The sequence below is a fragment of the Octopus bimaculoides genome, chromosome 9, assembly GCF_001194135.2.
Source record: "Octopus bimaculoides isolate UCB-OBI-ISO-001 chromosome 9, ASM119413v2, whole genome shotgun sequence".
Taxonomy (NCBI): Eukaryota; Metazoa; Mollusca; class Cephalopoda; order Octopoda; family Octopodidae; genus Octopus; species Octopus bimaculoides.
The window spans coordinates 9,099,552-9,113,152 of record NC_068989.1 but is presented as its reverse complement, the minus strand read 5'-3'; the positions used below and the strand labels follow the sequence as shown (position 1 = coordinate 9,113,152).

Below are 13,601 nucleotides of genomic sequence, written 5' to 3'. Positions count from 1 at the left end.
ATATATATATATGTATGTATGTATGTATGTATATTACACACACACATATGCTTTTGTATATGTGTGTGTACTGTGTTTCAGCCCATCTGAATTGACGCATTTCATGTATTAAACACCAGTATTGTAAAGAAACGCGAACAGGAACCAGACGAATATACATCTCTTTTGATCCTCCATACATCTATTTATAAGTCACCCACGTGGCTTCAGTTACATGACTTTTTGGTGGAGTAACGAAATCACCGCATCGAGCTTAACTTGTCCTGGTTTTGTCATTTTCGCTAGTAGATATTAATATTAAGTGACTGACTATTCTCTAGCAAATTTCTTTTCCTATAAAAATGACCACAATATTGTATTCGTACTGGCGCAGTTCCTGCTCCTGGCGTGTGAGGATTGCATTAGCTCTGAAGAATATTCCTTACGAATATAAAGCTGTTCACCTTGTGAAAGATGGTGGGCAGCAACACAGTGATGAGTACAAAAAAACGAATCCGATGGAACAAGTCCCAGCTTTGGTGATCGACGGAATAACGCTAACCCAATCGATGGCAATAATGGAATACCTAAATGATACCAGACCCGAACCTGCGCTGCTCCCTAAGTGTCCTGCTAAGAAAGCTGTTGTCCGCGAGATCTGTGAATGCATTGTGTCGGGTATCCAACCGCTACAGAATGTGGGCACTCTTCAGAAACTCGGTGACAAAAAAATGGAATGGTCCCTCTATTGGATCGAGAGAGGCTTTCATGCCCTCGAGAATCTGCTAAAACAGTCTGCTGGTAAATACTGCGTAGGTGATGAAATTACTCTGGCCGATTTATGCTTAGTACCACAGGTTTACAATGCTGAACGTTACAGTGTAAACATGGAGTCTTTTCCCGTGATTAGTCGTATCAACACGGATCTGTTACAACTGGAAGCTTTCAAAATAAGTCACCCTTCCAACCAGATCGATAAAGAATGAGGATGTTACTGCTGTGAAATTCCGGCCACCTTTTCCTCCTGCATGTCTGGTCCTTGTTCTAGTGCAAAATACTTAATAATCTTTCTCTAGAACTGTTTTTACTTCACTAAAAGTTTTCTTAATCGTAATATATTTTTCTCCTTTATTTATTTTCTTTTGTTATATTTGTATTTCTACATGCCTATATGTCTTTTTAAAACTTTGTTTCACTTAGTTTTTTTTTTCCATTTAAACCTAACTCGCCGCACGCACTTTTTTATTTATTTATCTCGTAAATCAAGTTACATTTTACACAAGTTCACTTCCTCTCACACCTACTCTGCACTTTGTATAAATATATGTAAACACAAATTTCCACATCCTGGTCATTTTTATGTTTAATGTGTTGCTTTCACTTTGTCAAACTATTTACATTGTTTGGCTGTCTAATTATTTTAGTCTTGATTATTCTTCTGCAGCCAGCTTGTTTGGAATATTTTTGTTGCAATTAAGAATTAATTTTGTTCATTTGTGTACCATTTAATTGTGTAAAACATGGAGTTGTGATTGTACCAGATTATTTATAAATTAGGATCTAAAACGAGTGTAAGGGATTTTGACTGCAATTTCTAGCAAGTCTCTGATATTAAATTTGTAAATCGACTCGCTTAGGGGCTCCGTTTGCAGGTATATTATTTAATTAATATTTTTATTGATGTCAAATAGAGAAAAATCAGTTCCACTCATAAATACTTTTATTATTAAGAATTTAGCAACAAATAGTTTTGAAAACTTTCCGTTTTTTAAAAGCTTACATTAAGCCAAAAAAGGTTGTCCAGGAGTATAATATATATACTGTTTTAGTTTTAGCTTTCTTTTCAGTTTTTTAAATGAAAAATTGTAAAAATAAGTTTTAAATAATCGAGTAGTAATAACTTCGAAAATGTAAAAAATATGTTTTGCATGGAGGATGCCCGGCACTCGACCACAAAACAAATCTGTTACTGCAAATCAAGGTACTTTCATGTTATGAGCCAGCAAATCTACGAAACAAATTAATAGTTTATCCGAGACAAACTGAAAGTTAAAAGGTTGAAGGGAAATGCCAACGAAAGTTGGTGGAGTTTTGGAATAGCTGTTTCTAGAAGTTCTTTACCTCACGGAGAAAGGGGGGGAAAAAGTTCTTTTGGTATACCAACACAAATGTGCCCTCCCCTATAATTCTCGGATAAATGGATATTTTTTTTTTTTTGAACTTTTCTACAAAATAGAAACTTATTTCAGATAATCTAGATTCCAATTATGTCGGAATTTAAGGTGGAAAAAAAATTCGGAGCGAGGAAGGAAGTTTCGGATAATTCACCAAAGTCGATTTTATTTCCTTATAACTTTCAGAAAAACGGGTATATTTTCCTCATCCTCTTTCTTACGATTTTTCTTTCCCATAAAATACGGGACTTCGAAGGACAGCTATTTTAAAATACCACACAAAAGTATAAGAGAAGCTTCTGGTGAAAGATCAGGCGATTTTCGGATCGGGATCTATGGATTCGGATCCGTGGGAAAACGAAGTCTGCAATTTATTCCTAAATTGCCAAATAAGCTGGCCTTTTGTGTGTCCTCTAAATCGTCCAGTAGATAGTACAGAAATACAAAATAATGTGGCGAGTAATGTCTGATAAAAGTCGAGATGGTTACGACAGGAACATGTTGGTCAGTGGTCTACAGGGTGTGCACAGAGTCTGGGTACATGGAGTAAATAAAATCATAACATAAACAATTAAAATATAAGAAATAATAATTTCTTAAGATATGTGTTATTCCCCATGTACCCAGACAGGCTGATTTGTAACTAAATAAAAATATAGTTACAGCGCTGATTTTCATAGGCACAACAGTCTCAAATCTTAGGCGATGCATATAATTGATAAAATAACTTTGTACCTATTTGACCGACTTCACTGAAGAGTGAAAGGCTAAGTTCACCTTGGCGGGATTAAGAACACTAGGATAAATGAAGCTACCCCTTATTCCCGTCGTGCAGGGGCGAAGACTAATTTTTGTAGTTGACTGACGGCACTTTAGAATTGTTCCATCCTAGAAAGTTGTCGCAAGTTTTAAAAAATTGCTCCACACACACACACACACACACTCTTTTACTTGTTTCAGTCTTTTGACTGCGGCCATGCTGGAGCACCGCCTTTAGTCGAGCAAATCGACCCCAGGACTTATTCTTTGTAAGCCTAGTACTTCTATCGGTCTCTTTTTGCCGAACCGCTAAGTTACGGGGACGTAAACACACCAGCATCAGTTGTCAAGCGATGGTGGGAGGAACAAACACAGACAAACACTTATATATATATATATATATATATATATACGACGGGCTTCTTTCAGTTTCCGTCTACCAAATCCACTCACAAAGCATTGGTCGGCCCGAGGCTATAGTAGAAGACATTTGCCCAAGGTACCAAGCAGTGGGACTGAACCCGGGACCATGTGGTTGGTAAGCAAGCTACTTACCACACAGCCACTCCTGCGCCTTATTGTATAATATCTGAAGTGTACAGTATATATATATTTGTATGCTATCCATAATCAAGTTATATTTTGAATGGTTCTCCCTCTATCTGTTTATATGTTTATATATATTCTTGTACATAAACAGATGTGCACTTGGAATTTATCAATAACTGAATTAAGTTGCATCTTGCGCACTTTTAACACGTATTTCTGTGTATATTTATTTCGTCTGCTCCAATCCGAAATTGACTTCTTCGCACTTGTTTGTTCTGTAATAACCAAACATTCTTCGGTTACAATCACCTATCTGTCGATGTCTATAATAACATCTATCCTCTTGGACATGTTTAATGATTGAATCTCTTATCAACAATAACAAAACGTACAACTTTTATTGTCATTCGGCATATCGAAACATCCTGATCGGTTTGTTTTTCACTCCAGTTTAATACACACGAGAAATGCATGGAAAACTTATCCATTTTATTATTTCTTCGTAGTTTACATCAAAAGAAATATTGATGCAGAAAACTACTAAAACGATAAAGTGGCGGATTAAATATATTAAGATTATTAAATTTTGTTCATCTAAATCCTGTGTTCAAATCCATTTGCAGTCGATAAGTAATAATACTCTTTCGACCAACGATATCACTTGATGAATAAAGAGACTTGGATGATAATTTCCCCATCTCTAACTAGGTGCAACCCCACCAACATTGTTTTATGTAAGAAGAACCAGATATTGTTATTTGCTTCAACTTCAGAAGTGAGTTCAAACAGTGGAACATATAGCTATGCTTTCATGCCTCATATTTCTGCGTTCAAATCAGATCTTTTGATTTCTGCTTTGATTAACTAACTACATGCATACGTGTGTGTGTGTGTTATAAAGAGAGAGAGTATCGATTCGTTCCTTTGTATGCATGCAAGTGCCTATTGATTTATAGACAGTAGAATGGTCATGACGCCAAATTGTATAAAGAGCCGACTAGTTCGGTACTTCACTGTTTTGATTTCAAATTCCTTAGAGGTTTAACTTAGCTTTTCATCCAACCAAGATCGATAAAACAAACAGCTGTATCAATATCGAATCAATTTAATCAACTCAACTCTATTCGCTCCTTACAGAAAGCAGTAATGTGCTCTGGTGCGCACATCATATTTATTTGGTATTTTCTTCTAGCTTCGGTTTGACTCCATTGGACTGTAAGGGACAGTTTTACCGCATTCATTCATTTTTTTTTCTATCTGTCCTCCACTCCACAGTATTTTGACAACTTTTCTACAAATGCTATTAAAAATTTAGATTCATCACACATAACTGGATGACCAGCAGTTGTAATGCTTATCGAACGCTGTGTCTGATTTGCAAAGCTGACTTACGTCGCGCCAACAAGTACGCTAATTAATTACTATAACCCTAGTCTTAGATCTCAGATTTTTTTTACTACATCCTTCTGTATTGTCATTTTTCTCGATGACGATTAATGTATCGTAGCTCTGATCGAGTTGTAAACATCTCTTTTGTATATAAAGTAGTACAATAACATTTTAAAAAGATGATTGGGTGTAACTTGAAGATTTGGCTGCTATTTCTAGCAGATCGCTTTACTTCGTAGATGAGGCCCTCTCATTGGCTCGCCTTTATTGTTTTGACGGCAATAATTTTATCTGTTGGAAGTAAGGTTAAGTAGAGGATAAGTTCTGAATAAACTGAAGTTTGCAGTCTATTTTTTGAATGTCAGAGCCGTTTTACTTGAGTTGTTAATACTATATTTATTGTTAATTATTTTACATCGGAGTTTATGAACATCGTTAGATACAAATTTCCAACAGCTGAATTTTTTTTTCTGAAAGCCAGTGACGACGAAAGTAGTTAACATTTCACATAAGTGTACTTTGGTGCCCCCTCTTCGAATTTTGTTTGTTCATAACTTTCTTCATAATACATATTTTTTTGGTAAATTTTCAGATTAACACCCGCGCGATTTTCACTAGGGTGTTAGGGTTAGGGTTTTAGGGTTACGGACGGAATTCCGTAACCCTAACCGTAACCTAAACCCTAACCCTAAAATTGATCCTAAAACTCTAACCTTGAAAATCGTGTGGTTGTTAATCTGAAAATAAACCATTTTTTAAATGAAAAAAATACAAAGTTTTTTTTTTTTTTTGTAATTTTGCAGAAATTCGTTTTTCAAAGGTGTAAAAGATGGTTATGGTGATGGTTTTTTTTTTCTTTCAGTCAATTTCTTTTTATCAGAAGGAAAGTTTTTATATATATATATATGTTTTTGACCATTTAGTATCTTGCTTACAGTCGTTGTACAATATAAAGAAACAACTATGACCTTGTCCTATGTAATATTGTATCAACATGAAATCGGACCGCATGTTTAAAAAAATATCTGAAAAAGCCGTTTTCTTCGCATGCAGATAATCAGAGGCACGTTTTAGTAAAACTCGACATTTTAGACTATACTAATTGCTTTCTTTCAAGGAACCTCGTTCATAAAGCACCGGTTTTTGGGGTTTTCTCACCACGATGTTAGGCAACGCTTATACACAACGATGAAAGACATCGCACATATTTCATTAATTAATCTGTGTGTGTGTGTGTAAAATTCTTCGCATTCCCATAGACTCGAGTTGGAAACCGCGAATTACATCGGATGCTTTAAGTATTGTAGAATACCAATAAGCCAAAGAAAAAGGTGAAGAGATGTGTGAGGGAGGTGCCCCTCCCTTTTCCGTTTTTTTTTTTTTAATTTTAGTTTTCTCTTGAACATTTTATTATTACCGATTTGCTTTAAACATCTGAAATTATTTTTCAAAAACAATGCCTAAGTTAAATTCGAAAGATTTTTCGAAAAAGTCAAAACTAAAAACCTAACTCATAAAGCGCTTATATAGCATGGACTGCTGAGCACATTTTATGAAGATGAGACTACCATGCACACATTAAACACAAAAAATAGTTGAAATATCTTCTTAGTATATAATGGTGGCAAGTATTACATCGTCTGAAAAGCCATTAGTTGAACTATTAGTCCTCTTGCATTCTGGGGGGTATCGGTGCGTTTGAGTGACATTAGACCCCAACAAACACCCATGAATTAAATGCATCTATCTGGGCCACGATCATGGCCTGTCGACATGTGCTACTATCGTGGCCCGGTGACCGCCTCCCTCCATTTTTGTTTTTGTTTTTAATATTCTACGGTGCTTAAAATAATACAGGGAAATCCTTCAGTATTGGTACACGACGTCACTCACACAAAGCCTTCTCTCGCGACATGGGTAAAGAAGCTAGGCTGAAAAAGAGGGTGAATGAATTCTCTTCATAGCGGCATTCTGTGGACCAATGTCGAAAGATCGCCAAATACAGATAAGAAGAAATCACTGCTTTTGGCACACTAGATACTTCCCGATTTTATTCTGTACAAATACCAGTCTTTTCACAGTTATTGATCAACCGAAGTTATAATAGAGAACAAGGATGCAAAAGCGTCGTGCAATAGGATCGAACCGGAGACCACTTAGGTGAGAAATCCCAATGCCAACTTTTTTAACTACAGAGTCCAGTCTCCATACTTTAAGACGATATTCCATGCGTAAAATTTTAGTATGGACGGAATACTTAACTCTTTCCTCTCCGCCTCTCTCGCTCTCAATATAATTTTAGAGAAACGGTATAAACACAGCAGACATTTATTTCACAGATTACCTCTTAGGAAATGCAAACATCGAGGAAACCATCTTGTGGTTTGCTCGACCTGTTAGTAATAGTAGCTAAGATCCCTATCATCTTAAAACAGGAAGGATGCATTGGAGAAAATCGTCCTAGTTATATGAAAAAAGGCTTAGCGACATTTCGTCCGTCTTTAGGTTCAGTGTTCAAATTTCGCCGAGGTCGACTTTGCTTTTTATCCTATCGAAGTCGATAAAATAAATACCAGTTGAGTATTGGGGTCGATTTAATCGACTTATCCTTTCTCCCGAAATTGCTGGCCTTGTGCCAAAATTTGAAACCCTTTAGTTTGGGAGGTGAGTTTCGTTATAAAACTTAACAAAACTGAGCCTTCAGAAGCCGTATGAGAACTCGTTTCGCTTTTGTCGTTGTACAAGTCTTACCCTAATAATAACCTTTCCGACTCGGGTGTAGACACGTACGCTCAAAGACATTCCTACCATGAGCGTCCTGTCTTTTTTGTACACTTTAACTCTATCGTCCAGTGTGTCTTACCATTTATTAGTGTGATAGAAGATGTCGATTTGTCTGGTATTTCTAGCAGGTCGAGTTACCGTATAGAGGCTCACTCATTGGCTTGCAAACTCTTTATACATTTACCGTATTGGGTGTTAACCATGTGAGCATTAGCTGCACTGCTTCCTATATTTGTATTTATTATCTGTAATGAAATGGCTCATGCTGGTATACACGCTTCTATGCGTACCACTTCTGTGTGCGCGCACGTTTGTATATACAGGGTGTCCACAAAGTCTGGGTACATGAGGATTAACACATACTTTAAGAAATTATTATTTCTTATATTTAATTGTTTATGTTATGATTTTATTTACTCCATGTACCCAGACTTTGTGGACACCCTGTATGTGTGTGCGTGTGTTAAATTCAACTTATGTTGTAAGTCAACAAAGTTTGCTTCAGAAGCGTTGAGTGCTGGCCGCCGACAGATTTTTCTGCAAAATATATGGATAATTTATCCTGTTCGTGCTTATATCATTAGCATTATCCTGCGTTTGAGAATAAAATTATTTCTTTATCTATGTGTGTGTGTATATATATATATATATATATATATATCGGTGTATCAGTTTTCCTGAACTTTTGGTTCCCAAGCCCTCCGGGTCACCGATTTTTTTCTAATCACACGCTTTGTTGATATTTGAATGGAATACAAGTACCTGTACATTAGTATAAATGATACAAGTTTATTAGTACTGTACTATGCAAAGTATAGTAAACTAGTTTGGCAGCCGCGGGAATTTAAAGTTCCTGCTCGTAAATGAGTGCGGATTATAAGAGGTTCCAGACCAATCTTTAGAAAGTTTGTATTGGGGTCGATTTAATCGACTTACCTTTTCTCCCGAAATTGCTGGCCGATTAAGTTTTAGAGGTGCGCTTCGTTATAAAACTTAACAAAACTGCGCCTTCATAAACCATATGTGAACTCGTTTCGCTTTTTTTCGTTGATATTTTAAATCTTATCCTAATAATAACTGCCAGAAATGCATGAACATCATGTACTCGCATCTCATTTACACTAACCTAAGTCCACCTAGAGTTGTGTTTTCTTCTTTTTTCTGTGCATCAGACTGGCGGCAGCTTATCGCCAACAAAATCAAACTTTGCAGGGTTTTTTAACGTAGGGGGAATAGCAGAAACGATGGAGTAATAATAGTATTCTTCGATTCTGTGTTCTGAATTCCAATCTCATTCGGTCGATTTTGTGTTGCATCCCTTCGGAGTTGACAAAATAAGTACCGATCATGTTCTGGGATCGATCGAATCGGCTATAACTACCCAATTCCCTGAAAAAACAACAAAGAAAAAGAAAGCAAAAATGTCTGTGGCCCTTACATTAATAAGAGGAATCAATATATGTATACACACGTCTGTATATCGTGTCTCTTGAATACTTTCAAATGAAGTTTGTTTGCTTAGCGAATCTTTAACTGATCTACGCATTTATTGAATTTGTAAGACATTAAATCGCTTTTTATTGGAGAAAGAACAACAACAAAAACATAATTTCTGAAACTATTAATGTAAATCTTTTCCGGTATCCTGTAGTGTAGGCCTCTGAAACAGAATTTTTTTCTTTTTTTTTTTAATTATAAATAATGCAAATTTAGAAATGAAAGTTCTGATTCCTTTTCGTGTACATGGCTGTTTTACGCACACAGATAATCGTTTGACTGCTATCTCTAGCAGTTCGAGCGACTGCGTAGAGGATAGAAGGTTTCTTGTTGGTTGGAATTATTCGTTAGTCATTATTTAGTTTCAGATCAACCCCGATCCTGCTGATTTACGATCAAAGGCATTCCACTCGTGACCACCTCATCTTCTAATGTTCAGATTCTATTTAAAATATTTGTTTTTCAATATTTCTCTGTATTTTAATATTGCATTGTTTGCATTGGCGAGGTATATAGCTGCTATTTCTACCACATTATGTGACGGCAAAGTGGCTGTGTGGTAAGTAGCCAACCACATGGTTCTGGGTTCACTCCCACTGCGTGGCACCTTGGGCAAGTGTCTTCTACTATAGCCTCGGGCCGACCAAAGCCTTGTGAGTGGATTTGGTAAACGGAAACTGAAAGAAGCCCGTCGTATATATGTATGTGTTTGTGTGTCTGTGTTTGTCCCCCCCCCCCACCAACATCTCTTGACAACCAATGCTGGTGTGTTTACGTCCCCGTAACTTAGCGGTTCGGCAAAAAGATGCCGATAGAATAAGTACTAGCCTTACAAAGAAGAAGACCTGGGGTCGATTTGCTCAACTAAAGGCGGTGCTCCAGCATGGCCACAGTCAAATGACTGAAACAAGTAAAAGAGAAAACGAGTAAATCTATCGTATTGCCAGATATTATTGAGTTCCAGATAAGATACGATCTAACACCTCAATTGAAAGGCATCATCTACGATCTTTCATGCATAATGTATCGTGGACTATATGATCCAATGCATTTTTTACTTCTTTTTACCAAAAATTGTGATAGCGTGCAGCATGAGGGACATTTGGGATAATCTTGTTTACAATATGGGATGGTCATAGTTGAAATGCTTTTAAAAGACATCTTTTTGTGCTTCCTTATGCGCAAAGGAATCAGACCCGTTGGCTCCCGTGCCGGTGGCACGTAAAGAGCACCATCCAGGCGTGGTTGATGCCAGTGCTGGCTGACTGGTTCTCATGCCGGTAGCATGTAAAAAGCACCATTCAAGTGTGGTCGATGCCAGTGCCGGTGGCACGTAGAAAGCATCCACTACACTCTCGGAGTGGTTGGTGTTAGGAAGGGCATCCAGCTGTAGAAACTCTGCCAGATCAGATTGGAGCCTGGTACAACCTTCTAGTTTGCCAGCCCTCAGTCAAACCGTCCAACCCATGCCAGCATGGAAAGCAGACGTTAAACGATGATGATGAAAAAAATTTCTTGTTTCTTTTTCTTTTCTGGAGCCAAAATTTCAGGATAGTTGCCTTTTCTTAGTCAAAATTGTAGTGTTTTATGTCGGAATTTAAAAGGAGATTTTCTGAATCTGAGGATTTACTTTTGATGTACTCTAGCTGTTAATACAAATGAGAAATGCTAAGGCAGTAAGTTGATAGAATCATTACCATGCTTGACAAAATGCTCAGCAGTATTTCGTCCTTTTTACATTCCAACAAGGTTGACTTTGCCTTTCGTTCTTTCGTGGTCGGTGAAATAAATACCAGTTGAACACTGGGGTCGATGTAATTTGCTTGACCCCCTTCCTCGAAATTCCTGGCCTTGTACCAAAATTTGAAATCAATGTGATGAGAAATCTACAGTTGTTTAGCTGCAGGCCAATCCTGAATGAGGAACCATAGACATCTCATTCTTTCTTTTTCTAATTTTTCAAGACAATGTATGCAGGACTCTATGAGGTCCACCCTTTTTTCTTTTTTAAGATGATGTAGTGTGATTCAACAAAGATTTTAGTTGCTGTTTCTACCAATCAAATTGCAAGTTTGCCATAGGAGGCAAGAATTTATAGTTAAGATGCATGAGTATATTATTTAAAGAATTCAATACACAAACAAAGCTAATCCATACACCAACCGTTTCCATTGTCACCATCATTATCATGTATTTTAAGTTTAGTTAGTGCAGAGCTAAACAGCAAAAGTGTTTAATATCCTTTGGTTTTTCTGTGTAAAACCACGTCACAGACCAGCCAATTTATTCGTCTCACTGATGTGCCAATGAACTTTGCCCCCTCCTACAAACCACTCATTGCACGTGTGTGCATGTATGTGTAAAAGAGAGAGAGAGAGAGAGCTTTAGCTGGACAGCCTAGAAATCATACTTTGTCTCTATCTTTCCTCCATTACTTCACCACAAAAGAAATGAAAAACAGTCGGGCAAAGTGCAATGAGAAAGAAATTACCATAATTTACTTTTATGGCATTCTGCTTAATATTCCTCACCACTATGGTGATGATATTCTTTTGAATGTACTTAATCCGTTTTCATAAGTTGAAAGGAATGTCATCAGATTTGATTCCAATAGAGTTCATATTTTATTGCTGACCTTATTTCTCCCCATGCGGCATGTAAGACAAGGACAATCATGATCATGGCATTTATACTCACAGATGTGAGGCATCAAATTTAGTAATGTAAATAATCTAGTCTGGTGTTCTGACTGTGTGCTTCAAGAGGATATATATATATACAAGTATGAGGTGGACTCGGAATTCTAGAGATGCTGTTACACTCTAGATACCATTAGCATATTGAATCCACTTTGGTGTGTATTGGTGTAAGAAGGCTTCATTAAAAATGACCACTGTGAATGCTTCTATTATAACCTAGGTCCATTGATGGTTTGGAATTCAGCGCTGGACGTTAATGAGCCATTACAGGAGTGTGTGCTATCTACCTTGGGGTACTTGTTTACAATGGCGTGCATTACCTGCTATGTGGTTCTTATTTACATCTAAGCATACTGAGCCAGTAAGAATTAATTACCTTTCTTTTGGACTTAGTGGAGATTCAATGACTTACAAACCAATGAATTTTCCATTCTTCTGTGGTCTAAAGTGATTCCAGCAGATCAGGCTGAGCTATCAGTATCTAAAAGATTCAAAGAATATTTTTTTTTAACAGACATAGCTCTGTGGTAAAAAGTTAACTTCCCAACCACATGGTTTCGTGTTCAGTCCCATTGTGTGGCACCTTGGGCAATTGTCTTCCTCTATAGCCTTGGGTCAACCAAGTCCTTGTGAGTGAATTTGGTAGATGGAAATTGAAAAAAAAAACCATCGTATGCATGTATAAATATATATGTGTGTGTGTGTAGGTGTGTTACTGCTGCACAGTAGGACTGAACCCAAAGGCACATGGCTGCAAAGCTAGCTTCTTAGCCACACAGCCATGCCTGCTGCTATAAAAGAGTAAAGATACCCTTCTATCATGAATGACCAAGGGATTGCACCTAGAAAGTTCCCCTCCAAAACACAAGTCTGGGCAAGGTTGTTTATGGAAGATTAGCAGTTGCCCATACATACCAGCCGCCCTTCTTCACACCACCGATGTTATCCAAGGGAAAGGCAAATGGGCCGACACAGCTTGGCACCAGTGACATCACAACTCATTTCTACAGCTGAGTGAACTGGAGCAACATGAAATGAAGTGTCTTGCTCAAGAACACAACATACAGCCTGGTCCAGGAATCAAACTCACTACCTCATGATTGTGAAGCTGATGCTCTAACCACTGAGCCATGTGCTCTCACTGCAGCTATAACATATATGTAATATGCTGTGTTTTTGTCACCCAGAGAGAGGAATGTTATCATCTTGAGTTAAGCAAAGTTATCTAGTTATGAATTATTTAAACCCAGATTGAGCTTATAGATATAAATATATTATGTATAAGATTAAGTTTGCTGTATATTATCTTAATGTAGCTGCCATTTTTTTAAAATATGATAAAATATACACTTTAAGAAGTTAAAGAATATAAACGAAAATACATTGGTCTCAAATTTTGGTACAAAACCAGCAATTTTGGTGGATGGGGAAATCAATTACATTGATCCCCAGTATTCAACTGGTACTTAGTTTTTGACCTTGAAAGAATGAGAGGCAAAGTTAATTGCGGTGGAGTTCAAAACATGTCGATTGACAGGCTGCTTAACCCTCTTGTTACCATATTTCTGTTGAGATGTTCTGTGTTTCTTTTAATTAATTTTAAATATAACAAAGAATTTAATATAATAACTTAGTTATCATTAAGCTAGTGTTAGGAATGTAAATTGTGGCTAAGGTTTGGTGGAAGATTTTAATCCCAAACTTATGAAAGCAAGACATTCGTACTACAGATCCAGAGACGGTTTTAGCTGGGTTGGTATCAAAAGGGTTA

General features: G+C 37.0%; 1 protein-coding gene across 1 annotated transcript; it reads left to right on the top strand.

The window, feature by feature from the left end:
- Positions 1–163: 163 nt before the first annotated feature.
- Positions 164–1,093, top strand: LOC106873118 (maleylacetoacetate isomerase). Its single transcript, XM_014920346.2, has one exon. It carries the CDS (start codon positions 342–344, stop codon positions 963–965), a length of 624 nt encoding a protein of 207 aa, XP_014775832.1. The 5' UTR covers positions 164–341; the 3' UTR covers positions 966–1,093.
- The last annotated feature ends 12,508 nt before the right edge of the window (positions 1,094–13,601 follow it).

Coding starts and splice junctions, on each gene's coding strand:
- LOC106873118 (XM_014920346.2), top strand. CDS start 342: ATGACCACAATATTGTATTCGTACTGGCGCAGTTCCTGCTCCTGGCGT.